The 26,617-nt window shown below is 39.9% G+C and overlaps 1 protein-coding gene across 1 annotated transcript; it reads left to right on the forward strand.

Moving 5' to 3' along the window:
- Nucleotides 1-1,469: 1,469 nt before the first annotated feature.
- LOC128520143 (NLR family CARD domain-containing protein 3-like) lies at nt 1,470-23,271 on the forward strand. Its single transcript, XM_053494218.1, has 9 exons — nt 1,470-1,524; nt 2,282-2,398; nt 3,761-3,818; nt 4,067-4,271; nt 4,486-6,256; nt 7,703-7,876; nt 9,858-10,031; nt 19,759-19,935; nt 22,765-23,271. The coding sequence occupies exons 1-9, from the start codon at nt 1,472-1,474 to the stop codon at nt 22,778-22,780; spliced, it is 2,745 nt and encodes a 914-aa protein (XP_053350193.1). The 5' UTR covers nt 1,470-1,471; the 3' UTR covers nt 22,781-23,271.
- Nucleotides 23,272-26,617: the final 3,346 nt, after the last annotated feature.

The raw sequence follows: 26,617 nt of genomic DNA on the forward strand, positions 1-26,617 counted from the left end.
GCTCTTGTACAGTACAGTATATTTTAATTTGTACAGTATATTTCTATTTTTCATGTACAGCATATTTCTATTTTTATTTTTAGTTCTATTTTTCCTAGTTTAATTTATTTTTTTCTATTTAATTTTTCTATCGTATTTCTTTTATTCATATTTATTTCTTATTATAAGCTTTAATTCTCTTTTAAGGTCACTGGCGGTCGTATAAGCATTTCACTACATATCGTACTGTGTATGACTGTGTATGTGACAAATAAAATTTGAATTTGAATTTGATTTGAGGACACTGGTGTGACCTGAGCCAGGCGTCTATAAATCTATAAAGGCCATGCTTGCTTAGCATTAAACATGATCCTGATATATTTACAAAAGCCAAGTTCATGCTTTATACTGTATCAATCAATAAAAACACTACTACACTGGATAAGTATTTAAACAAATCTGACTTTAGAAAAGGATTATTTACTCAAGTCAAATCTAAATAAACTGATAAAGTGAAACAGGTGAAGTGAACTTTCCAAAGTGTTTCTCTCTGTGTTTTGCAACTCTCTACAGGGAATGTTTGTTAGAGGTTATTAGCTTTAGATCTACATCTTAGAACCTGAGTATGTTCCTATTATTTACGTTCCTATTGGTTTCTCCTTATACACTGTGAGTCTCTGTGTAACGTCTCACCTGTTTGTGTCCAAGGAATATTCAAACCCAGTGCTCAGTGTTTTTAAAGTATAAGACATTAAAATCAAACCAACAGCTGACGTGAACTCCAGTTCTTCAGTAAATTATTCATATTCAGAAATATCAGAATGGGTTATACGTATAAAGATCACAATACAGTGCTGTAATTTATATTTTTAATATGCTACAATAATGAAATAAAAAATGTTCTAAAGAGTTATTTTTCACTGAACTTATATGGTTGACTAACACGTAAGCACACTAAACAAACTAAATGCGTGTGTGTGTGTGTGTGTGTGTGTGTGTGTGTGTGTGTGTGTGTGTGTGTGCTTCTTCACTCCACCCTTCGCTCTATACCTTTGCCCTTCAGTCCTTCAGTACAGTAAAATGAAACTTGATTTTGTAATGAGACGACAGTAAAAGGTTGGAGGAGCAAATCACTGTGAGTATCTAAATCTAAATCAGGTGGATTTTATAAATCTACACTAGATGAAGAACAATTATTTAATCTTTACTGATTTTATAAATTTAATTAAAAATTACTGTGGGACTAAAGGTTTACTGTGTGTTAATACAGTGTTAGATTTAATGTTGTTAAAGTCTCTACTGTTGAATAAAAGTGATTATGTGTCCGGCAATGTTTTGTGTGTGTGTGTGTGTGTGTATGTGTGTGTGTGTGTGTGTGTGTGTGTGTGTGTGTGTGTGTGTGTGTGTGTGTGTGTGTGTGTGTGTGTGTGTGTGTGTGTGTGTGTGTGTGTGTGTGTGTGTGTGTGTGTGTGTGTAATCTGTAGTAAGCAACATGGCTTACAAAAGAACTGTTTCTGTAGAAGAGGACACAAAGAAAAATGAGAGGTGAGTGAAGGGTGTGACTTGGTGAAAACCAACATTAAATGATTTAAATACATCATACATACACACACCAACATTAAATGATTTAAATACATCATACATACACACACCAACATTAAATGATTTAAATACATCATACATACACACACCAACATTAAAATACATCGTCATATTGATGATGATGATGATGATGGTATAGACGAGTGAGAGTGAGTGTCTATACTAATGTGGATCAGACCCTTTGATGTGTGTTTATAAAGGATTAGGGCATTCTATGCCATCAGAATATTTTGTGTTTACTTATTTTTGTGTTTACTTTATTAGGTTTTGATATCAATCATTTTAAATGAATGTTAAGTGCCAGTACACTTTTGTTCTTATTTAATGTAAAAAAAATAATAATAAATCATTTACTGAGCAAAGGTCAGGTATTATCAGCAATGCAACACCAATGTCCTTGTCTCCTCACTACACACACTTCCTCATTGTTACCAGCATTATATCTAATCATATCAGTATAGAGCTTGGCTTATGAGTAACTCAGTCGTTGTTCTTATATATTCCCTGCATCCTTATCTCTCAGATTAAAGTCTATTTATTTATTTGGTTGTGTTGTGTTGATTTGGTTTGTTTTATTTACCTTCACTCATACTTTAGTATTGTTTGGTGTCACTGCCTTATTGTGACGTCAAAATCTATAATTATGTAAAATGGAGATTATCTTGCACAACAGATGCATTAATGTTTGGGGTGTGTTTAGTCTGATTCAGGAAAAGAGATCAGATTCACCTGAACCTAGCTGTGTGTCCATGAAGAGCGATTGGTCGATAGGCCGTCCCATAGACTTCAATGACAGAGACTATACTCCTGAAATGAGGTAGAGATGTTTTAATTCATAGTTTTATCTATTTAGTTTTCCATGTTTCCATTCAAATGTTGCATGTGCCATTTTAATTCTTTTTGGAATTTGGATTACAATTGACTCATTTGTTGCTTTGCGCCTGAAACAGAGACAGACCCAGTTTTTTGTTTTTTTTGTCCAGCTGTGTTTTTGTGCACTTTGTCCTCAGTGCAACTTTGAAAATCCAACTGGAATATGTAAAGACATGTCAGAAAAAGTAAATAAATCAAAATTATAAACAGAATAACTGATTTGGGAAAGGATCCTTAACAAAATGACTGGTAAACTCAATTTCACACAAAGCTTTGTACATTTAGATTTTGCAATATTTGCCCACGCCTCTTTGCAATACTGCTCAAGTTGAGTTAAACGTGAAGGTGACCGTTCGTGTGTGTTTGTTGTCTTTAAGTCATTCCATTCATTTTCAATGGGGTTTAGGTCTGGGTGCTGACAAGACAATGCAAGGACATTCACCTTGTCCTCCTTCAACCACTGTGTGCTCAGTTTATTTTGGGTCATTTTCATGTTGGAAGGTAAACCTTAATTTCTGGCAGAGGGCAGTACATTTTGCTCAAGGAATCAATGGTATTTTGCTCCATCCAATTTCCTTCTATCCTGAAGTGCCCCAGTCCCTACTGCAGAGAATAACCCCATAACAGAATATTACCACCTCCATGCTTTACTGTAGAACTTATGTTATTTGAATGATGAGCTGAGTTGGAATTCTGCCAGACATACTGTATCATTTGGTGTTGTGGCTAAATAATTAAATTTTAGTCTCATCTGACCACAAAAGGCTAGTCATGACTCCATGTGTCCTCACTTACAGAGTCAGTTTTTTCTTGCAACCCTCCTATTCAAGTCACTTTTCAATCATTAATTCTATTTTTTATTTTCTCCATTTTTTTCCCTGACATGTTGGTTTTATATTTTTCATTTGGACGTTAAAAGTTGTACTAAATACAGCTGGATAGAACAGCTGGATAGAACAGCTGGATAGAACAGCTGTCTGCACTTCAGTCTGCAAAGCAACACAATGGGACCATTTTAAATGGGAATAATTTTTATATTTTATTTTAATTCTATAACCACTGTATGTGTTCATGGGGTAAAGTTAAATAGATATTAATTGTATTTGCAATTAAAGGAAAAATGTGTAGGGTGACATGGTGGGTTAGGAGCCAAGTTCCTCCCACAGTTTAAAGATATGCAGATTAGGCTAAATGGCATTACCAAATTGCCTGTAATACAGGATAAAGTGGGATAGATGATAAGACAACAATGAAAAAAATGGGTAGTCATAGGTCCTAATGTTTTTTTTTTTTTTTGTGATCTCAGACTTGAAAAGAGTGAGTCAAACATCACCCACAAAAGACAACTGGAGTCCATATTTAAGGTGACTGCATTTTTAATATCCTTTTCTAAGATGTTTTAAGGTCTACTGCAAGGAGGCAACCCTTTAACTAAAGTTGGTATACACTATTTTAAAACGCCAAAGGTGTAATTGGACGATACATTTAGAATAACAGAATTTTACACATGCATTCACTGATGGTATGTTTAATTCTAATTAGACAAAACTGCAGTTTTAAATTCAGTAATATGGACTTTCAAAATGTTCTTTTTATGTTCATTCCTAATCAGGATCTGGAGCACAAAGTCATCACTCTGTTAAAGAATGAGTTGAAAAGATTTAAGAAGTTCCTGGGTCCAGATTACCCAGCATGCACTGAGAGGGAGGTGGAGCATGAGGAGGGTCAGGGCAGTGTCAGAGAGGGAGCGCTGAAGATCACACTGCACGTCCTGAAGAACATGAACCACACAGATCTCGCTAACACACTGCAGAGCAGTAAGAGCTCATGGGCTTCTAACATCACTTTAACTGTAGAGATAGGAAACTGCTGTAAATTTATTAAACATCACTCACCTTGATGTGCTTTAATTCAACAAAATATAATAACGGATAAGTACTTACTTTACATATGAAAATATGTATGATAGCTATGAAAATGTAGTCATTAAAGATAGTCATATAGTTTACATTTTATTCTTCTTTTTATCAGGACTCGTCTCTGTGCACCAGCAAAAACTCAAATCCAAACTGAGTGAGAAAAGTAAAACTATTTATGAAGCAATCTCACAGCATGGAAGCTCAACACTGCTGAAGGAGATCTACACAGAGCTCTACATCACAGAGGGTTGGAGTGGAGACGTCAATAATGAACATGAGGTGAGACAGATTGAGACAGTGTCCAGGAGACCAGCAACACAGGACACACCCATCAAATGTAATGAGCTCTTTAAAGACAAGTCCATCAGAAGTGTGCTGACTAAAGGAGTTGCTGGAATTGGAAAAACAGTCTCTGTGCAGAAGTTCGTTTTGGACTGGGCTGAAGGAAAAGCAAATCAGGACGTGACCTTCATGTTTCCACTTCCCTTTAGAGAGCTGAATCTGATGAAGCAGGAAAGTCTCAGTCTAATGGACCTCCTTCATCAATTTTTCCCTGAAATAAAACAATTAGAATTAATAGATAGTGATAGTCACAAAGTGCTGTTCATCTTTGATGGTCTGGATGAATGTCAACTTCCTTTAAATTTTGTGACAAATGAGAGAATATGTGATGTGACGGAGGCAGCCTCAGTGGATGTGCTGCTGACAAACCTTATCAAGGGGAACCTGTTTCCCTCTGCTCTCCTCTGGATCACCTCTCGACCAGGAGCAGCCAATCAGATCCCTCCTGAGTGTGTAGACCAGGTAACAGAGGTACGAGGGTTCAGTGATCCTCAGAAAGAGGAGTACTTCAGGAAGAGGATCAGTGATCAGAGCCTGGCCAATAAAATCATCTCACACATGAAGTCTTCAAGAAGCCTCTACATCATGTGCCACATCCCAGTCTTCTGCTGGATCTCAGCCACTGTTCTAGAGAGACTGTTAAGTGGGGCAGAGAGTGGAGAGATCCCCAAGACTCTGACTCAAATGTTCACACACTTCCTGATCTTTCAGATCAAACACAAAGACCAAAAGTACCATCGAAAATATGACCCTGATCCGCAGCAGACCAGAGGGAGTATCCTGGCACTGGGAAAACTGGCTCTCCAACAGCTGGAGAAAGGAAACCTGATCTTCTATGAGGAAGACCTGAGGGAGTGTGGCATTGATGTCAGTGAAGTGTCAGTGTACTCAGGAGTGTGTACCCAAATCTTCAGAGAGGAGTTTGGGCTACGCCTGGGGAAGGTGTTCAGCTTTATACATCTGAGTGTTCAGGAGTTTCTGGCTGCTTTATACACATTTCTCTCCTTCATCAACAGAAATATTGCAAAACAAGAAAACACTGATCTTTCTGATCTTTTCGTCAAAACAAAAATGTCTAATTTTCTGAAAAGTGCAGTGGACAAGGCCTTACAGAGTAAGAATGGACACCTGGACCTGTTTCTCCGCTTCCTTTTGGGTCTCTCACTGGAGTCCAATCAGACTCTCTTACGAGACCTACTGCCTCAGACAGAAAACAGCTTTCAAAGCAAACAGGAAACTGTTGAGTTCATCAAGGAGAAGATCAGGGAAAATCCATCTTTAGAGAAATCTATTAACCTGTTCCACTGTCTGAATGAACTACATGATAATTCTTTAGTGCAGGAAGTACAATATTACTTGAACAGAGGAGGCTACAGTCGTCTCAGGGGAGTCAGACTCTCTCCTGCTCAGTGGTCAGCTCTGTTGTTTGTGTTGCTGAACTCAGAAGGGACTGTAGAGGAGTTTGATTTGAGGAAATATGACAGATCAGAGGAATGTCTTCTGAGGCTGCTGCCAGTCGTCAAAGCCTCCAGAAAGGCCATGTGAGTAATTTTAACTATTATTTATCTTTTAAAGTTTTTTTTTACTTGTCTTTGCACGTTTAAATACCAAACATAGTTACTGAGATAAAACTAGGATAGTTCTAACTTTGAATTATTCCCCTACACAGCGACACTTGTGTATTTTCACTTTCTGATACAGCAGATGACAGTATGCACATGTTGGTTGGCGAGCCACCATTAAACACTAACAGAAAGACGAGAAAGAGGGAGTCAATCTTTGTTCTATGCCTAATGTTTTTAATAATAAAGAAAAAAAATATTAAGACAATTCTGTTCTGTGCCTTCCTACCTTATCACATAGGGTAGTGTAGGTCAGAAATGAGATGCATGATATGCTCACACAGATTTCAAGAAAGACAGGTGACATTGATTACATTGCATTATAAACAGCGGTCCACTTCTATGATCATGTACGTACAATTGGCTCGCATACCTGATTCAATCCATGCTTAAGTACCCTCTACCATACTCAGGAATGCCCAGGCATGCTGTAGGGTACAGCAAACTCAGGCATGGATTTAATCAGGTATAAGTATGCCAAATTATGTCGTACCATTGTAAGTCTCATTCCTGAGAATGCCTGAATATGCCAGAGTATGGTATATCATACTCAGACATGGATTGAATATTCCATACCATGTTTAAGACCACCATTCAGACCTCAAATATCAACATAAACAGAAAAACACCTTTGGCTTCATAACTGTATTAGTAAGGCTATTTAGAACACCGAATGTAAACAGAATTTAACATTTCCTACAACCATTTAAAAATGTTAGGGGGCCTGAAGTGACTGGGAATAACACCTCTGGTACTACTCTACGTATTTCTGAGACTGTAATGTGATCGGTGGCGCTTCTAGTGTGTATAGCGCGCCTAGTGTGTCTTGGCAACCAATTAATCAATAAATCACTCAATAATATAAAAATCCCCTTTGCCCTAACCATCATAAGTGTTGTACTAGTCTAGTTTATTAAGTCCATAATATTATGCTTATAAAATGATGACCTTGTTACATACCTTTTATTTTTTGTCCATTTCTACTTTCTCTTTTTTCTGAAAATGGCCACAAAGTAGCTTTGACCTTTTTTATTTCTTACTTTTATTTTATTGTTTTACAAGCACAAGACATTACTCACTCAAAAGTAAATATTAAGATTAAAGAATTTTACCTAGGGGGAACAAAGACAGGTTGTATATTATGCTGAATGATTTTGCACAAAACAGAAGAATGTGAAAAGATACAGTACAGTATACAGTACTCATATTGTTATGCATAAACTGTGGTTTATTCTGTAGCATTTTGTAGTGTGATTGATTTCTGCTCTCAGGCTTCCAGTGGGTAGACCTTAGGTTATATCGACTAGACATCTCATTTTTGCATGCTGCTAAATTAACTGTAATTTTATATAATTAATCTCCCAGGCTCTGTGCATGTAACCTGACAGAGGAAAGCTGTAGAGCTCTGTCCTCAGTTCTCAGCTCAAACTCCTCCAGTCTGAAAGAACTGGACCTAAATCACAATAACCTGCAGGATTCAGGAGTGAAGCTGCTCTCTGCTGGACTGGAGAATCCACACTGTACACTGGAGACACTCAGGTCAGATCATCATTTACATACACACACGTACACAGACAAACCATCTTAAATGTTGTACTAGTCTAGTTTATTAAGTCCATGATATTATGCTTATAAAATGATGACCTTGTTTTACACACACACACACACACACACACACACTCAAGGGCAGAAAACATGAACAAAAAGTGGGACATCATGGTTTAGATACAGATTTAAGCAACACCACACCATAGCACCCTTCGTACATCATACATGCAAAATGTTGTGAGTAAAATAATCCATATATACACTGGGAAAAATTATTATTTCTTCCCATGCAGATTTTGTAAGTTCGGAAGATGAAGGGTGTATAATTTCATAGGTTTATTGTAAAGGATATATAGAGAATATCAACCGGAAATCCTGAAAAAAATGCACATGATATAAATATTATAAATTAATTTGCATTTCAATTTTTAAAAAAGGATTTGATCCCCAGGCAAAACATGATTTAGTACATGGTGGAGAAACCCTTGTTGGCAACCACAGGTGTCCTGCACACATCTCAGGAGGGATTTTGTCCACTATTTTTTTACAGATTGTTTCTAAATCCCTAAGGTTTCTTGTCTGTCACTTGGCAATTTAAAGTTTCGGCTCCTTTCATAAACTTTTATCTCCTACTGTATTCTAAGCCAGAAATATTTTCAGTCCTAAATGAACTATGAGCACGATTCCTAGGAGTGAGTCTGAGATGATCTGGACTGGACTGATCCTTACTTTTCTCATGATTATCCTTACCCCATGAGGTGAGATCTTACATGAAGCTCTAGACCGAGGTCGTTTGGTGGTTATTTTGTATTTCTCCCATTTGTGATTAATTGTTCCAACAGTTGTCTCCATCTCACCAAGCTTCTTGCTTATGGTCTTATAGCCCTCTCGAGCCTTGTGCAGCTCCACTGTTTTGTCCCTGACATTCTTTGACAGCTCTTTGGTGTTGCAAATGGTGGTGAGGTTTGAATGTAAGATAAAGATTCTGTGGACTGGTGGCTTTTAAACCCATAATGAGTTTTTGTTTTTAGGAAAACCTTCTTAAATTTATCTGTGGAGCATGTGTGAGAGAACCAGAGGAACAGGTCTCGAACTCAATTTTCCAGCATGCATCACAGACTACAAATATGGCCAGCAGAAACTAAAACACCCAACCTGCATGCACACGGTCTCGTTCACCCTTCAATTCTGCCTCACAATGATAGGAAGAGCGAACATCGAAGATTCAAAAAGCGATGTCACTATGAACGCTTGGCCGCCACAAGCCAGTTATCCCTGTGGTTACTTTCCTGACACGTCCTGCTTAAAACTCAAAAAGCCAGAAGGATCGTGAGACGCTGCTTTCACGGTTTGTACTCATACTGAAAAACAAGATCAAGCGAGCTTTTCCCCTTCTGCTTTACGGGTTCACCGTGTGCATGCAACTCACCTGTTTCTCATTTCCCACAATTACGAAAGCAACTCGAAAACATTGCAGCAGTGCAAAGTATTATTTAGTACCTTCCCGTCTAAATTTTCCAAGCCCTTGATTTGTGTTTTGGATAATCGACTTTTGACCACATTTTTGTATAAGAATTATGAGTTTTGCCCTGACCCTACCACTGATGTTTGTACATCGCCTGACCTAGCCTGTTTTTTGACCTTGCCTTTTGGACTACTGTTTTGGATTTGTTTGTTGGAGTTTATCATAAACCTCTGCTGTTATACGCATTTGCATCCATTTCTACCCACCTTCCTAACAGCACATAACCAGTTTGTGGAAGCCAGAACTATTGTTTGTCAGTAGGAGATCAAATACTTATTTTACTCAATGCAATGTAATTCAGTTTATAACAGTTTTACCATGTGTGTGTTCAGGACAAGTGGGCAACGTAACAAAATCTACAGTGGATAAACTAATTATTTCCCCCACTTATATACGTACTGTATATATAATGTGTGTGTGTGTGTGTGTGTGTGATTTTTCTCTCAGACTGTACGGGTGTAATCTGACAGATGAGAGCTGTAGATTTCTGTCCTCAGTCCTCAGCTCAGAGTCCTCCAGTCTGAGAGAACTGGACCTGAGTTACAATAACCTGCAGGATTCAGGAGTGAAGCTGCTCTCTGCTGGACTGGAGAATCCACACTGTACACTGGAGACACTCAGGTCAGATCATATCTTTTAGCTTAGATGAGCTGCAGTGATGATCAGAATACAGAATATTAACTTGGTAAAGAATATTTTAATTTCATAAAAAAATACTAGTCCCACTAAAATACTACTAAAATATGCAGTCTAAATTTCTATTGTCAAAAACTGCTTTTTATGTTTAAATCAAATCCAGATTTTATTTTTGCTGTGTGTGTGTGAGAGAGAGAGAGAGAGAGAGAGAGAGAGAAACTAGCAAATGGTTTCTTAGCTCCTGCCTTAGGTCCTGGACAGCTTGTGGACATTTGCTAGTCCAGAGTCCACTTGTAGACTGGCATGTCAGTATGGAAGCAGAGCTGTTTGGGCTAAGAGAACTGACAACCAGTAAGCATTACAGTGCACCTTTCTCTGGAACTGTTGAGTGAGGATGTCTTATTGTCTATAATCATTGAGTCAAGTAGTGTTACAGTCTGTAACTGTTGTGGGCTAGGGACAATCTTTGAATTTGGTGTGTGATATAGCATTACTGTCTTGTTAATTGAGGAAGAGTCACTGTCTGTAATTATCAATTGCATTAGAATTGCTGTCAGGTAGAAGTTAATTGATGTAGAAGTACTGTACAGTATGTGAGTGAGTTGGTGGTACTGTCTGGTTAATGTCTGTTAATTGATGTAGATTTAAAATCTGTAATTGTTGATTGAGGTAGACATACATACCATCTGTAATTGTTGAGTAAGTTATTATTACTGTATTCTTCTTATTATTATTGTAATTGTTGGCTGAGGTAGTGGTACTCTGTAATTGATGAGTGAGGTCGCATCACTGGCCATAATTGTTGATTGAGGTAATATTACTGACTGTAACCATTGAGTGAGGTGGTGGCACAGTCCGTAATTGTTGACAGTGTTACTGCATGGAGTTGCTGAGTGATGCAATGTTATGGTTAAGTGCCCCAAAGTTCCAAGCAGCCGTATATAGCATAACTTAAGTCAACATAGTTTCATAAGTAGATGATGTGGAACAATTAATAGAACAGATTTAAATCACTCAATACACAACCCATGATGCTTATGCAATTTTTAATTAATTTAACTTCTGTGTGGGTTTGTTTTCGTTATATTTTTGATGTTTTCGCTGAAGTGTTTTTTTCGCTGATAGTCAAAAATTGGCATAACAAATCGATTAATAACGCATAATATCTGAAACAAATATCTGTCCATACGGATCAGTATGTCTTTAGTCATTTAACCATACATAACGTTCCCCCATCAAAGATCTAATGGGACATTAATCACTTATCACTACGGTGAATAATCGAGTGTTTAATTGTCGTTGTCATTTTCTCAAACAAATTTTTTCCAACTTAGCGTTTACAAACATTTAGACAGAATCTAAGAATGCACCCCTAGGAACCTAAAACACAAACACAGACACGCACACACTAAAGAGCAAAGCGAAGATGCGCATTCACACCTCAGATCTCCAATTCTCTTCAGAGAGGTAATGGCCATCAGAAAAAACATCTTAAGGGTCAGAAACCTGACAGGCGCTGACTCTATTGGTTCAAAAGGGCTGTCAATTAGACCTTCGAGCACAATAGATAATTCCCACAAAGGGACTGTGGCTCTAGTGGGTGGCCTCAACCGTTCAGCTCCACAAATGAAAAGGGCAACTAAAGGGTGCTTTCCCACGGCAACCCCATCAATCAAAACGTGGCAGGTTGAAATAGCGGCTACGGATGTCCTGAGAGTACTAGGGCACAAGCCCGAGGACAACTTTTCCTGCAGAAACTCCAGCACTAAAACAATTCGGCAGTGGACTGGGTCTACATGTTTCGTCATGCACCAACTTTCAAATACATTCCATTTGAGGGTATAAGCTCTTCTAGTGGAGGAAGCCCTAGCACTTAGAATAGCCTCAATTACGCTGGTTGAAAGACCAGCTTGACTTAGTTGGTCCCGTTCAGGGGCCAAACATGAAGGTTCCAAAGCTCGGGCCAGGGATGAAATATTGTCCCCTGTGCCTGAGACAGAAGATCCCTCCACATTGGAATCATCCATGGTGAGCCGTCAAGGAGAGATGTTAGATCCGAGAACCACACTCTAATCGGCCAACAGGGCGCTATCAATAAGAGGCGCAAACGCTGTTGACGGACCCTCGCCAGGACTCCCGGGAGCAAAGCTATCGGAGGAAACGCATAAAGGCAAAATTTGGCTACGTATGGGCCATCATGTCCAGACCCAGTGGAGCTGGAAGAGTCAGAAAGTAGTAGAGGGGACATTGTGCTGTCTCTTGGGAGGCAAAGAGGTCCCTCTGCTATAAAGAATCTTTCCCAGATCTGACTGACTACTTAGGGGTGGAGTCTCCATTCCCTGTGTGCCACTGCTTGTCTGGACAGTAAGTCTGCTTCCACATTCATTCAATTTAATTTAATTCAATTTTATTTATAAAAGCCCCCCGTAGCCTGACTCTATGTTTGGAAGGGGAACATGTTCTATGGCCCCTTTTTCCAGCAACGCCTGCAGTTCGAGAGTCAGCAGTTGCGCCCTTTCCGGTATCGCGGAAATGGAGACCACATCGTTAAAACACGGAGGCTTCCAGCTTTCAGTTTCTCCAAAAGACGCACAAGTTTTAGCACTTCGGCTGTACGAGGGGTGTTAGCGGTTCGGCATCCTGAGACACAGCAGGATATGACCGAAGGACTAACCGGTTGGAGACCGGTGTTGTCCGAAACACCAATGGCGGCAGAACCTGAACACCGACCCCCTGGGGGTGAAAAGAATGTTACGTGCCCCTTCCCGGTCCTGGGCACATAAGCTTCAGGACTTCTTCTTCGATAAGGAAGCCTGAAGGGTCGATCATCCGAAAGATGGATGCGATGGACAAAATCCTTGGCCTTTCCACGATCCAACTTGTGCTTTGAAAACACATCCTCATGCCTCTTGATGAGCTGCACTAACCGACTTTTCCAATAAGAGGACACTTTACATAAGTCAACATCTAGATCTCCAAGATTGAGTTTCCGCAAGCTTTCAAGGAAATCAGATGTAGAACAACTTTCTCCATCACCATTAACATCTCCAATACTTTGGCTTTGCACACTCACTATCTTACTTTGGTGATCAGGAAATGCATCAAGGTCCTCAACTGCAATTTTGGAGTTCGTTCTCAGTGTTATCGGCTTATCAAAGGGATTTATGATCCTGACAGTAACCCATCCATCACCGGACATGGAGGCTATAACCCACCATGATGCTTTTCTTGTGGGTGTGTGCTTTGGGGGCCTCAATTATGATAGTGCTACCCATAGAAACAGGAGCGTTTACTGGAAGCTTGGCCCATATAAGGTGTTCTTGCTTGGGTAACCGAATGAAAGTCTGACTCAGTTCTGCTGTGCCAACCATATCAGGGATCTTGTTACCCTTCCATCTGTTAATACCCGAAAGCATGTTTAAAAACTGCTTGATTTCGGGTTCTCCAGTCGTCTCAGGACGGTTCATGACGTTCCAATAGCCAGAGTCTTGCTTGATCTGAGAAAGCAAGAAATTAATGACATTTGTCCCTAGAATTAGTTGATCCTTCTGTCCTGGCATGACCAGTGTAGGTACGCTTACTGATTTTCCATACACATCCATCTTTAACTGGTACATCCCACATGGTTTAACTTTAACACCACCGCACCCAACAAGAAAAATGTCTAACTGTGGCTGACCAACTTGTGCAGGCATACCCCTACTCAACAATTCACGTTCTGTCTCTTCATTGATTGTGCAAGCCATAGATCCACTATCTAGCAGTGCTTGGACAATGACACTATCATTTATTAGTACAGAATATAGAGGTATAGAACAAACTGTGTGACTTCTCTAGCTTGGTGATGATTTGAAACAGGCCGATATTGCTGGAAACAGATTTACGACACACTTCATGAACAGATAAATGATCGTCATCTTAAGTGAGGGTTTGATGTTGCACACTCACATAGTCCCCTCCCAGATGTGAGTGCATCAGTTTCCCTTAGCATGCTGATCAGGAGTGGATGGTGCAGCAGGATTAAGGACTTTGTGACATTGTTTTTGCTGATGTCCAATCTCCAAACATGACAAGCATCTCCTTTCTCATGCTGCGCCACTAAGCTGTTCTTGGTTGTGAGACAGGAGCAGTGTGACTGTATGCTCCAGCACCCATTTTAGCATACTCAAGACACGCTCTAAAGTGCCAGCTTCTGAAGTTACAGGTTCAGCAGCTTTCAAAAGACTTTCAGGGACATAAGCAGGTGCAGCTGGATTCAGAGGTTCTTCTTTTGGAACAATACGAGGGGGGTTTGACACTTTAGCTGCACTAATTTGGACAGAGTTAATTTGATGCGTCACTAGCAGTTTCTTAGACTGGACATTCAATTCAATTCAATTTTATTTGTATAGCGCTTTTAGCAATTTTCATTGCCGCAAAGCAGCTTTACACAGTCAAAAGAATTATTTAAGTTTGTATGAAATGTGAATTTGTATGAATCAAAAATGGTCAGTTTGTCCCTGGTGAGCAAGCCGAGGGCGACAGTGGCAAGGAAAAACTCCCTGAGATGGTAATAGGAAGAAACCTTGAGAGGAACCAGACTCAACAGGGAACCCATCCTCATTTGGGTGCAACAGAAAGCAGTAAATGATCTGCATTTATACAGTGTGTAGGGTGGGAGGCAGTTCAGCTATAATAGCTGATGTTAATTGATGTTAATATGGAGTTCAGGTAGTTCTTGAAGACCCAGGTAGACTTGTAAGAAGTTCCAGTCATGAACTATTGAACTGTCAAGTCCCCAGAGAAACAGTTGCCAACACCAGTCAAGGCCAGAACCGTCTTCTAGGTAGAGAGAACCATCCCCAGACACCAGACGCATCCCAGAGAGACACACGGGGCATCCATGTGACGAGATCTTCAACCAGAAGCGGGGCACCAGGATGGGTCAGACAGGTCCGGAGGGCAGAGGGAGTCTGGATCACTGGCAGCTCAGGAACGACATGTGTAGCTCGACAGAGAGAGAGAAAGAGTGAAAGGGGGAGACAGGAGGAGAGAAGAAAGAGAAAGAGGGGGGGGAGAGAAGAAGAGGAGAGATGGCAGTTAGGTATGGTCACAGTCACACAATGTATAATGTGAATGTATATTAACTGTAGAGTGCAAGCAGAGACTCCGGCAGGACTAACTATGACAGCATAACTAAAAGGGAGAGCCAGAAGGAAACACAGACATGAGGGCTTCCTGACATGTAAAGCAAACAATCACCTCACCGTCAGCAAACCTGAGTGATCAATGAGAGTGAGGAAGACAGCATCCAAACATACCAGTTCACCATAATACTCTACGTCCATGAGTCCCCCAGATCTGCTCCTTTACCTATGGCAAACCTATTTATAAAAATGCTTGGCTAAATAAATAGGTTTTTAGCCTGGACTTAAACACTGAGACTGTGTCTGAGTCCCGAACACTATTTGGAAGACTATTCCATAACTTTGGGGCTTTGTAAGAAAAAGCTCTGCCCCCAGCTGTATTTTTCATAATACGCGGTACTGACAAGCAGCCTGCATCCTTTGATCGAAGTAGGCGTGGCGGATCGTAAGACACTAGCAGTTCGCTCAGGTACTGCGGCGCGAGCCCATTTAATGCTTTATATGTCAAGAGTAGTATTTTAAAATCAATGCGAAATTTCACAGGGAGCCAATGGAGTGAAGATAAGATAGGGGTGATGTGCTCATATCTTCTGGTTCTAGTGAGGACTCTCGCTGCTGCATTCTGGACTAGCTGAAGCTTATTTATGCATCTAGCTGAACAACCAGACAGTAAGGCATTACAGTAGTCCAACCTAGAGGTGATAAAAGCATGAACTAGTTTTTCTGCGTCGTTTAGCGACAATAAATTTCTTATCCTGGCAATATTTCTGAGGTGAAAGAATGCTATCCTAATAATATTATCTACATGTGCTTCAAATGAAAGGCTGGAATCAATGATCACACCAAGGTCTTTCACTGTTGCATTTGATGGAACAGAAAGGCCATCTAAAGTTACGGTGTGATCTAAAATTTTACTCCTAGCTGTATGCGGTCCTATGACTAGAACTTCTGTCTTATCCGGATTTAGCAGAAGGAAGTTAATTAGCATCCAATTTCTTATGTCCTGCACACATTGCTTAGTTTTAGTAAGCTGTTTTTTCTCATCAGGTTTTGCTGAGACATATAACTGTGTATCGTCAGCATAACAATGAAAACTAATACCATGCTTACGGATTATGTTGCCCAGAGGAAGCATGTAAAGGGAAAAAAGCAGTGGACCTAAAACTGAACCCTGCGGAACGCCAAACTCCACTAGAGAACATGCAGAATAATCACCATTTAAGTCTACATACTGATAACGATGGGTCAGATAGGATCTGAGCCAGGAGAGGGCTATACCCTTAATTCCTACTACATTTTGTAATCTGTGAAGAAGAATACTATGATCAACGGTGTCAAAAGCTGCACTGAGGTCAAGTAATTCAAGCATAGTTACACAACCCTGATCAGAGGCCAATAGAATGTCATTTACTACTTTAACGAGTACTGTCTCTGTACTGTGATGAGGCCTAAATCCTGACTGATACAGTTCATGTATGCCATTTCCCTGTAGATATGAGCATAGCTGCTCCACTACTATCTTTTCCAGAATCTTAGAGATAAAGGGGAGGTTTGATATTGGCCTGTAACTGGACAGCTGACAGGGGTCGAGGTCAGGTTTCTTAATTATTGGTTTAATAACTGCTAATTTAAAAGATTTTGGAACATAACCAATGCTGAGTGAAGAATTAATTATTCTCAACAGGGGTTCTGTTATTGCTGGTACTATCTGTTTAAGAAAGTGTGTCGGTACAGGATCTAATATACAGGTTGAACATCCCTCTGATGTTCGTCAATGGCCTCCTGGATTTCTGTGACTGTCCATTTGCTAATAGGTTTACACCTAAACACACTGGAGAGGCTTGGTTTTGGGCAGTTCCTGATGAACATCATCGCAATTTCTGAACTCATGTTCTCCATCCTTGCGCCTTGTTTTTGCAAATGACTGCCTGCTAACTCAGCGGCCACATTTAACCTAACCCAGTAGTCAACGGGGCACTCATTTGATTTGGGTTGTGTCGCGTAAAAGTCAGCCAGAGGTTGGCATGATCTGGGACTCTCACCAAAGTAGCGCCAAAACACATCATAGATGGTTCCGGGAGAGATGGCTTCGTTAGGGCTGCTTTTAAATCTGACCTTAACAATGCTTTTGGCCCTGCCTAGTCCGTGACTCAGTATTTCATCCACTTGACCTTTGTCCGTACAATCTGACTTGTGGAGATATAATTCCATTAACTCCATTCACTTTTGAACTGTGTACTTGTCTGTTACATCTCCTCTGAACATTGGGGGTTCTCTAACATCTGACTGGAGACATTGGAGAGAGCCCGAAGGTTCCGAAGGTGAGACTGGGTTAAAAGGGGTGACTGGGTTTGACTAGCTCTGGTGGCAATGGAATCTCTTATGTGGCTGCCTAGCTCACCAATAAGTTCCCGCAATTGCTGTGTAACATTATTAGAAGCATTGCTAGGAGTAGAAGTAGTTGGTCAAACAGGTTGATTTGCTGGACTGTCAGATATTGGTGGACTAAAATGTAACATTCTAGGTTTACCAACAGCATGTTCCTCTACCCCAAACAACCCTCTACCCCTCCCAAGGTATGGCGTCACCATTTCAGAATCTCTCCTAACCCCAGCCATCGTGCTGATTTACAAGACTAATGAAATAAACACAAAAAAAAGAACTGACCTCAGAGAACGTCAGACAGGTAAAATGAGGTGGAATCAACAGTTTGGTGTAGAAAACCGGCAGAAAAGTCTCTTACTTTCTTTAATCAGGTTTCCTGAAACAGCTACTTAAACGGCGGAGAAATCAAGTCCTCAGTCTCCACGTCCAGCACTTAAACGGCAGAAGTCTGGAACAACACCGGTGGTCGGCTGCGGCTTATCTAGTTGATCCGGGTCACGGCACCATTTTATGTAGCGGTCTTACTCTGGTTGTGTAGTTTTTTTCTTTATTAATGAAGCAATGTCGACAAGGATGATCCCGAGTTCTTTTTTTATTCTGCAAAAACACAGAGCACATGTAAAACTGTGCACAGCACAACCGTCTCTCCCTTCACTCGTGCTCGTATTAGCAGAGCGAGAGACAACACACCCAGCCTCTCTGGCGGCAAAAGTTAATCTAACCTGCCGCTGCGCAGCACGAGGCATCCAGCGTGTCGCTAATATGTGCTCTACCTGACACAAGTGCTGCATATATGGTTCCGTATGGTATAACTAGATACACAGCATCTTATAATACAAAATGCAATAAACATAAATTGTTTTCTAAAGCATAGAAAACAACAAACGTTTTGTGAAGTTCACATTAATTAAGTTGCAACTATTAACTTGGCTACACCACATCACCCACTTACGCTCTGGGGCTCAGAGATATTATGTCCTGTTTGTCCCTGGAGAATATTCACTACTTAATTCTTGGTTTGCATTAAACACTACATGTTCACTCTTATATCCCTGTTTAAAATCAATAAAAATATTGTTGGAAAAAAATCACCCACAATAAAGACACAATCATATTTATTCAGCATTTTATCCAAAAAGTCTTAAAAGACAATTAAAAAGTCCTTACAATACTTAGGTGGATGATAAATCACTTCACACAACACAACGGTCAAGCTTAAATAAGTTTAGTTCGAAGCTGGAAAAGAAGGATAATGAAAGCTGCTTACAATAGAAAATATCCCTATAGACCACCATGATTCCTCCTATTCGTCCTTGTTGGTTAGTAATCTAACATTTACTAGGCCCATCTTGACCAAGGGTGGGTTGAGACAACACAGCTGCTGGTGAAAACACTGAGAGCTACAATGTGATGGAGATACTTCACCTGAGCCAACCACAGGTACCAGCCAGGGTACTGGGTCCATTAAACGCAAACACATTATAAGGTATGGATCAGTTCCATAAATCGTGCGGAAAGTCTCAGGAAAGCACGCCAAACAGTCCTAAGCTTTACTAGACGACCACTGTGCTTGCCTTGATGATGGGAGTGCTTTCTCTGGAGACTTAGAACTGCATTTCGATTGTATACCAGCAGAAAGTTAACTTTTTGAGTTGATGAATGGACACTGTTGATTTTTTTTGATTCTGTTAGTATCATGATTTTATGGATATCCTTATTCACTTTTTTTTTTTTTTTAGATTTTGTTACAATTCCGAATAGCTTTTGCTTAATTTGCTCCTACTGCACAGAATGTGATGTCGCCACTAGGTCACTGGTTGGGTGTAACATGTTAGAGTACTCGAATTACTTTTTTGATGTAACAAGTAATCCACCACGTTAGGTCGCCATTTAAGTACTCAGTTATTTAGTTACTTTTTCAAAAATGTACTGTTAGACAATTTATGTAATCTGTGAGCCAAACAGCAGTCATTCCCAATCCATTAGTGTGAGTGCGTCTGTGCGCGAGTGCACGTGAGTGCGTCTGTGCGTGAGTGCACGTGAGTGCGTCTGTGCGTGAGTGCACGTGAGTGCGTCTGTGCGTGAGTGCACGTGAGTGCGTCTGTGCGTGAGTGCACGTGAGTGCGTCTGTGCGTGAGTGCACGTGAGTGCGTCTGTGCATCAGTTAATATAAAGAATCAATATTCTCCTCCTCTCTACAGACTTGAATGGTGCAGTATTACAGGTGAAGGTTGTGCCGCTCTGATTTCGGCTCTGAGGTTAAACCCCTCATCACACCTGAGAGAGCTGTATCTGAGGTACAATAAACCAGAAGAATCAGGAGTCAAGCTGTTCTCTGATCTACTGAAGGATCCACACTGTACACTGAAGACACTACAGTGAGTTACCACACACACACACTTGGTCATTTATACACTTAAGACATTCTGTATCTGAAAGTGTGTGTACAGTAATAAGGAATAGAACCACTGCTCTGCATACTGGGAGAGAGTCAGATGCTTCTCACCAGTAAAAGAGTGAGCGGGAAAATGGGAAAAGTGGGAGAGCGCTGGTCACTTAAGAATACGATTTGTGTGATTTTCTTCATGAGTGATGAAAAAAAAAAGTGTTAGATTGACAAACAGTGATGAGATTAACACCAGTGTTACAGTTACTGTTCTGGTCTGTGAGAGTGAAGCAGAGACTCAGGATGTGGACTAAAGTTTCTGATTCCAACTCCCTGCAAAAATGTTACAATCAGTTATAGAATGTTTGCAAAGATGTTTTACTGGATAGCAAATAAACAATTCACATATGTATGTTCTTACCTTGTAGTTTGCATTCATAAAACAAATGAAGACATTCATGAAGAGATTGAGAAAGTGCTTTGAAAGTGGAAAAATGAACTGAAATTAAAATTGAAATATGCCTTAAAAGTAGAAAATATAAAAAGTAAAAATAAAAGGGAAGAAACATGAATCAAGTTTGTGATAGAACTGTAAGAAATGGCTGAATCAAATGGCTTTACATTAAAAAAAAAAGACAAACATAAACCAGCACTAACAACTTAATTGAAAAACACATTTCCAGTGGATTGGATGAAAGTGATCTTCAGTGAAGAGTTGGAAATTTGCACCGTCTGGTTATGTTCCAATAAAATACAGTGAGGTCAATAAGTATTTGATCCCCCTGTGATTTTGCAAATTCTCTTACATAGAAATCATGGAGGGTCTACAATTTTCGGCATAGGTGCCAAATGTATGGAGTGATATCCCAGGCATTATTTTAAAATGTGTTAAATACTTGTGTTATTTTATGTTACTGCAGAGAACTTCAAATGTGGTAATTTTGTGCCCATGTTTTTAATATAATGGCTAAATTGTCAATTATAACTAACTGCAATGCCTGCTCCTATACCAATTAACCCAGGCTAATGTATGTACTGTAGCTGTATCCAGGACTAGCTTAATTTAATGCTACATACTCATTTGATTTAATCCATGTGTCTGTTACTCACAGTATATATAAAGATGATTGGCTGTAAAACACAATCTAATTTCCACCCACGTATGATATGGGGTTCCATGTCAGGTAAAGGACCAAGAGAGATAGTGTTTAAGACTTTAACACTCAGTGCTTAAACCACATTAGCAGACAGAAGCTCCAGCATCATCTCATTGTGAGTGCAGATTCCTGGAAATGTTACGATCGGGGTGTAATGGCAGGTGTTAATCGCCGTGGGCGGAGAGAGCAGACATAGAGGCAGAGGGGTTGTGTAACCAAAAAGAGTCTTTTAATGACGGTAAACACAAAAGTATAAATAAAGACACAAAAACAAAGGAACAACCAAACTCAAACAATACTTAACTTTGGGTTAACACGGGCTCTCTGGCAGGACACAGGCTTAAGGACGAATAACACATTCTGTGGCAGGACACAGGCAGAAGGACAAATACCACACGTCCTGTGGCGCAACAAAGGCAAAGGGACGAAAACCTGGAAAGAACACACAAATTACGCGTGGAGCTGAGACTGGAACACAACAATACAACACACCCCACGAGACAGGAGACGCATAGAGAGAGAGAGACGGGAGACGAGACTAGGGCTAAAGACATGGCAATCAGCAGTGCATGGCTTTTAGCTAAACATGGTTAAGAGTAATTAACCATGGCAGTCAGCTACACATACACCTAGCCAAGCATGTCTTAGCCCGACATGCACCAAGCTACACGTCCCTGATAGCTTAACACACACCAGGGAAATGGGGCACAGAAACACAGACAAGGGATACCCAGTGGCTAGGCTAGGGGACACTCAAAGGCTAGGCGCACTGGGACACTAGGGAGACAGGAAACACTGAACAGCTAGAGACACAAAGGGGCTACGGCTAGAAGCATGCTAGTTAGCTCAACCTAGATTTTAGCTAAACACACTTCTAGCCAAACACACACACCTAGCTACTTACCTGCTCTAGCTAAACACACAAGAAACAGGAGGACAAAACCACAATACTCACATACACACATGACACGACTGAATCAGCTCCACACACACAGACACACACAGAACATCTACAGAAACATTGCCAAACTGAGAGCCCAAGTCAACACAACTTAAATCAAAATATAAACTAAACAAAGAACAAAACAAAACGCCCACACAAATCACAGTGATTAAACTAATAATGCTCGACCCAGTTTCCCAGACTAAACAGCTATTTATAGATGGATTGATGGCTACCTCGGCTCAGGTGAGCACTCACATCACCTGACCGAGGTGCCTTCTGGGAAACTGAGTCAGCCAACAAAAACTACAACTAAAAAACAGCGACCTCTGGTGGTGGACCCTTACACGATGCTGAGATTTTGGACATTTTTTCCAAATGCACTGATAGAAAATAAGTTTGGTGATGATGTAATCATTATTTAGGATTTTGTGTGAATTTGTCTTTTGTGTGTTCTGTGTATAAAAGTGTTTTATTCATTATTTAGTTTTACAACTTTTGTTTGGTTTAAAGTTTAATGTGAGTATTTGGGGATCTGTAGTGTAAATACTGTATTTTCATCTCTCCCTCTCTCCCGTCTTTCTCTCTTTCTCCCTCCTACACACTTACACACTCACACACACACACACACACACACACACAGTGTTTATGTAGATTTTTCTTCTATGATTCTGATAAACACCTGATCAAATCTGTCTGCCCTTTTTCTCTTTCTTCACAGATTTGACAAGGTTTAATTCTTATCAGACCTGAGCGTGGTACACAGAGGATCATGAGGATGCACATTTCCTTGTTTTCTCAGCTCCCAACGCACCCATCTGATTTAACTAATTAGCTGATTAACAGCCTTTTCTGATAGAAGTGGGTGTTGTACAGTAGAGCAGGGAAACACTAAAATGTCCAGGACAGCGTTGGGAACCACTGGTGTACAACATGTCACGACATTGAAATGAACATTAATCTTTTCATTTAACAGCAACAAAAAACTGGTAATGTGCAAATATTTGATAAGTCATTTAATAGTTTTTTTTTTTTTTTCAGTTTATATGATATGTTGGTGTCTTTCCCATTCATATGTTGCAGAAAGTAAAACTTTGTGCTTTATTAGACTTTTTAAATTTGTTATAATATCAGGATATCATTTTCTTCATTGCAGGAATTTGTTCATTAAGCAAAGCTATGCACTGTTTAAAGTAAAAGAGAAAAAGTGAAATAAAGGGACTTTGCTTAAAAATGGCTGGTATTCCCAAATGGTTATTGCTCTATTTTAATAAATTCAATTCAATTCAATTTATTTATATAGCCCTTTTAACAATGGTCATTGCCTTAAGGCAGCTTCAGAAAGTGAAAAGATAATTTAGGGAAGTGTGTATGAGTGATGAAAAATGTGTTTAGATAATAATGAGATTGTCCCTGGTGAGCAAGCCAAGGGTTTCAGCGTTTAAACTGGTAGACTGTGTCTGAGCCCCAAACACTGTCTGGAAGGCTTAAAGCTTAGGAGCTAAATATGAAAATTTTGGACTAACTGTAGCTTGTTTATTGAGGATGCAGGACAACCACCTAGTAATGCATTACAATAGTCCAGTCTGGAGGTCATGAATGCATGAACTAGCTTTTCTGCATCAGATACGGATAGGATACTCCTAAGTTTGGCAATATTTCTAAGATGGAAAAAGGCTGTTTTTGTGATATTGGAAATATGATTTTCAAAGGATATGTTACTGTCTAATATCACGCCCAGGTCTTTTACTGTTGAGCTAGTACAGTAGTAATAGTACGATACCTTCTAAATGCAAGCTGAGTTGTGAGAGCTGTTGTGTACTAGTTTTTGGGCCAATAAGTAATATCTCTGTCTTATTTCAATTTAGTAAGAGGAAATTATTGGTCATCCGATCTTATATCCTGGACACACTCAATTATTTTAGACAACTTGGGCATTTTGTCTGGTTTTGTTGAGATGTATAACTGGGTATCATCAGTATAACAATGGAAACTTATCCCTTGTTTTCTAATGATGGTGACCCAAGGGAAGCATGTACTGTATATGGAAAACAGCAGAGGTCCTTAAAAAAAGACCCTTGTGGCACGCCATATTTTACTGGCAAAATTATGCTAATAATCTAACTCTGGTTCTTATCTAAGATCCACTATTATCCTCTGGCTGAAGTTGTGCACCCTGAGCAGTGCTTAATAACACTTGGTCCTGACCTCTTTATTATTGAAGTGCTTTGGGATTCACTGAGGACGTCATCTGTTCCTTCCTCTCCAGCACTCCTTGTGGAAGCCACTAGAGGAAGTACAGAGGCTGTCCCAGTGGTACCAGGGTAACTATCTGATCCTAAACAACGGTAGTAAGGAAATTTGTACATTTTATTTGTATTCTTAAGGACAGCTGTCACAGAGCATATCTTAACCCCTGGAGTGCTGTTTAAACCATCACCTAAAAAATTCAATTTTATTCAATTTTATTTGTATAGCGCTTTTAGCTATTTTAATTGCCGCAAAGCAGCTTCACACAATCAAAAAAATTGTTTAAGTTTGTATGAAATGTGAATTTGTATGAATCAAAATGGTCAGGTTGTCCCTGGTGAGCAAGCCGAGGGTGACAGTGGCAAGGAAAAACTCCCTGAGATGGTAATAGGAAGAAACCTTGAGAGGAACCAGACTCAACAGGGAACCCATCCTCATCTGGGTGATAACAGAAAGCAGTCAAGGCCAGAACCATTTTCTAGGTAGAGAGAATCATTCCCAGACACCAGACGCATCCCAGAGAGACACACGGGGCATCCATGTGACGAGATCTCCAACCAGAAGCGGGGCACCAGGATGGGTCAGACAGGTCCGGAGGGCAGAGGGAGTCTGGATCACTGGCAGCTCAGGAACGACATGTGTAGCTCGACAGAGAGATAGGTAGAGTGAAAGGGGGAGACAGGAGGAGAGAGGAAAGAGAAAGAGGGGGAGAAAGAGAAGAAGAGGAGAGATGGCAGTTAGGTATGGTCACAGTCACACAATGTATAATGTGAATGTATATTAACTGTAGAGTGCAAGCAGAGACTCCAGCAGGACTAACTATGACATCATAACTAAAAGGGAGAGCCAGAAGGAAACACAAACATGAGGGCTTCCTGACATGTAAAGCAAACAATCACCTCACCGTCAGCAAACCTGAGTGATCAATGAGAGTGAGGAAGACAGCATCCAAACATACCAGTTCACCATAATACTCTACGCCCATGAGTCCCCCAGATCTGCTCCTTTACCTATGGCAAATCTATTTATAAAAATGCTTGGCTAAATAAATAGGTTTTTAGCCTGGACTTAAACACTGAGACTGTGACTGAGTCCCGAACACTATTTGGAAGACTATTCCATAACTTTGGGGCTTTGTAAGAAAAAGCTCTGCCCCCAGCTGTAGTTTTCATAATACGCGGTACTGACAAGCAGCCTGCATCCTTTGATCGAAGTAGGCGTGGCGGATCGTAAGACACTAGCAGTTCACTCAGGTACTGCGGCGCGAGACCATTTAAAGTGGAAAATGATCCACTATTATCCTTGTGCTGAAGTTGTGCACCCTGAGCAGTGTTTAATAACACTTAGCCCTGACCTCTTTATTAATGAAGTAATTTGGGATTCACTGAGGACCTCATCTGATCACAACTAAAAACCTACAAAGACATGGGTAATCAAGGAAAGCATTAATCAGAGAACAAGCCAAGAGGCCCATGTTAACTCTGGAGGAGCTGCAGAGATTACAATTCAATTCAATTCAATTTTATTTATATAGCGCTTTTAACAATGGTCATTGTCTCAAGGCAGCTTCCCAAAGATGAAAGAAATTCATTAAAAAAAAAAAAAAAAGAAAGAAAAAAACCCCTAGAGATCCACAGCTCAGATGGGAGAATATGTCCACTGGACAATTATTAGTCATTCATCCCACAAATATGTGACCTGGAATGGATTGGCACCCTGTCCAGGGTGTACCCTGCCTTGTACTTCAGGCCTCCGCAGCCCTGTATCAGAATATGTGGCCCAGAAAATGAATGAATGAATAATTTCTTGAATTTTGTTCTGTATATGGTTGGAAAATTTGTATTTTAATTGCGCTTCAGATATTTTATTTGTGTTTTACAGATGTGAAGATGATTAATAGTTTGTGTGTGTGTAATTTTAATAAACGTATGCTCATATAATCTGCTCCTTCTTTATTCATTAATGTTCAACATGGTGTAATAACTGGTTAATTAATTAATTCACAACCCTCATGCCAGATAAGGGCCTAAACAAATTGAGACATTATTACTTTAGTAAAAATAGAGCTACATTTATTTAGTACAAATTATTTATTTAGAACAAACACTCCAAAGAAAATAGACAAACTGAGCAAGCTGTCAGAGCAACAACTGTAGCATGAGAAAAAATACAAATAAATGGAAACAAAACAAGACCAAGCAGAATCAAAATAAAAATGAGAAACAAAACAATGAAAAGGGATAAGTGATCCACAGCTGATTACAGTTGAAAGTCAAATGACTTCGTGTGCCATTGAGAAGGTGATTAGCTTCACCTGATAGAGT

Source organism: Clarias gariepinus, chromosome 4, assembly GCF_024256425.1.
Source record: "Clarias gariepinus isolate MV-2021 ecotype Netherlands chromosome 4, CGAR_prim_01v2, whole genome shotgun sequence".
Taxonomy (NCBI): domain Eukaryota; kingdom Metazoa; phylum Chordata; class Actinopteri; order Siluriformes; family Clariidae; genus Clarias; species Clarias gariepinus.

What these genes read in the sequence shown, in the direction of transcription:
- LOC128520143 (XM_053494218.1), top strand. Translation starts at nt 1,472, where the DNA reads ATGGCTTACAAAAGAACTGTTTCTGTAGAAGAGGACACAAAGAAAAAT. An exon ending in GACTATACTCCTGAAATGAG is followed by an intron (nt 2,399 to 3,760) that starts GTAGAGATGTTT and finishes TTGTGATCTCAG; the next exon opens with ACTTGAAAAGAGTGAGTCAA. An exon ending in AAAGCCTCCAGAAAGGCCAT is followed by an intron (nt 6,257 to 7,702) that starts GTGAGTAATTTT and finishes TTAATCTCCCAG; the next exon opens with GCTCTGTGCATGTAACCTGA.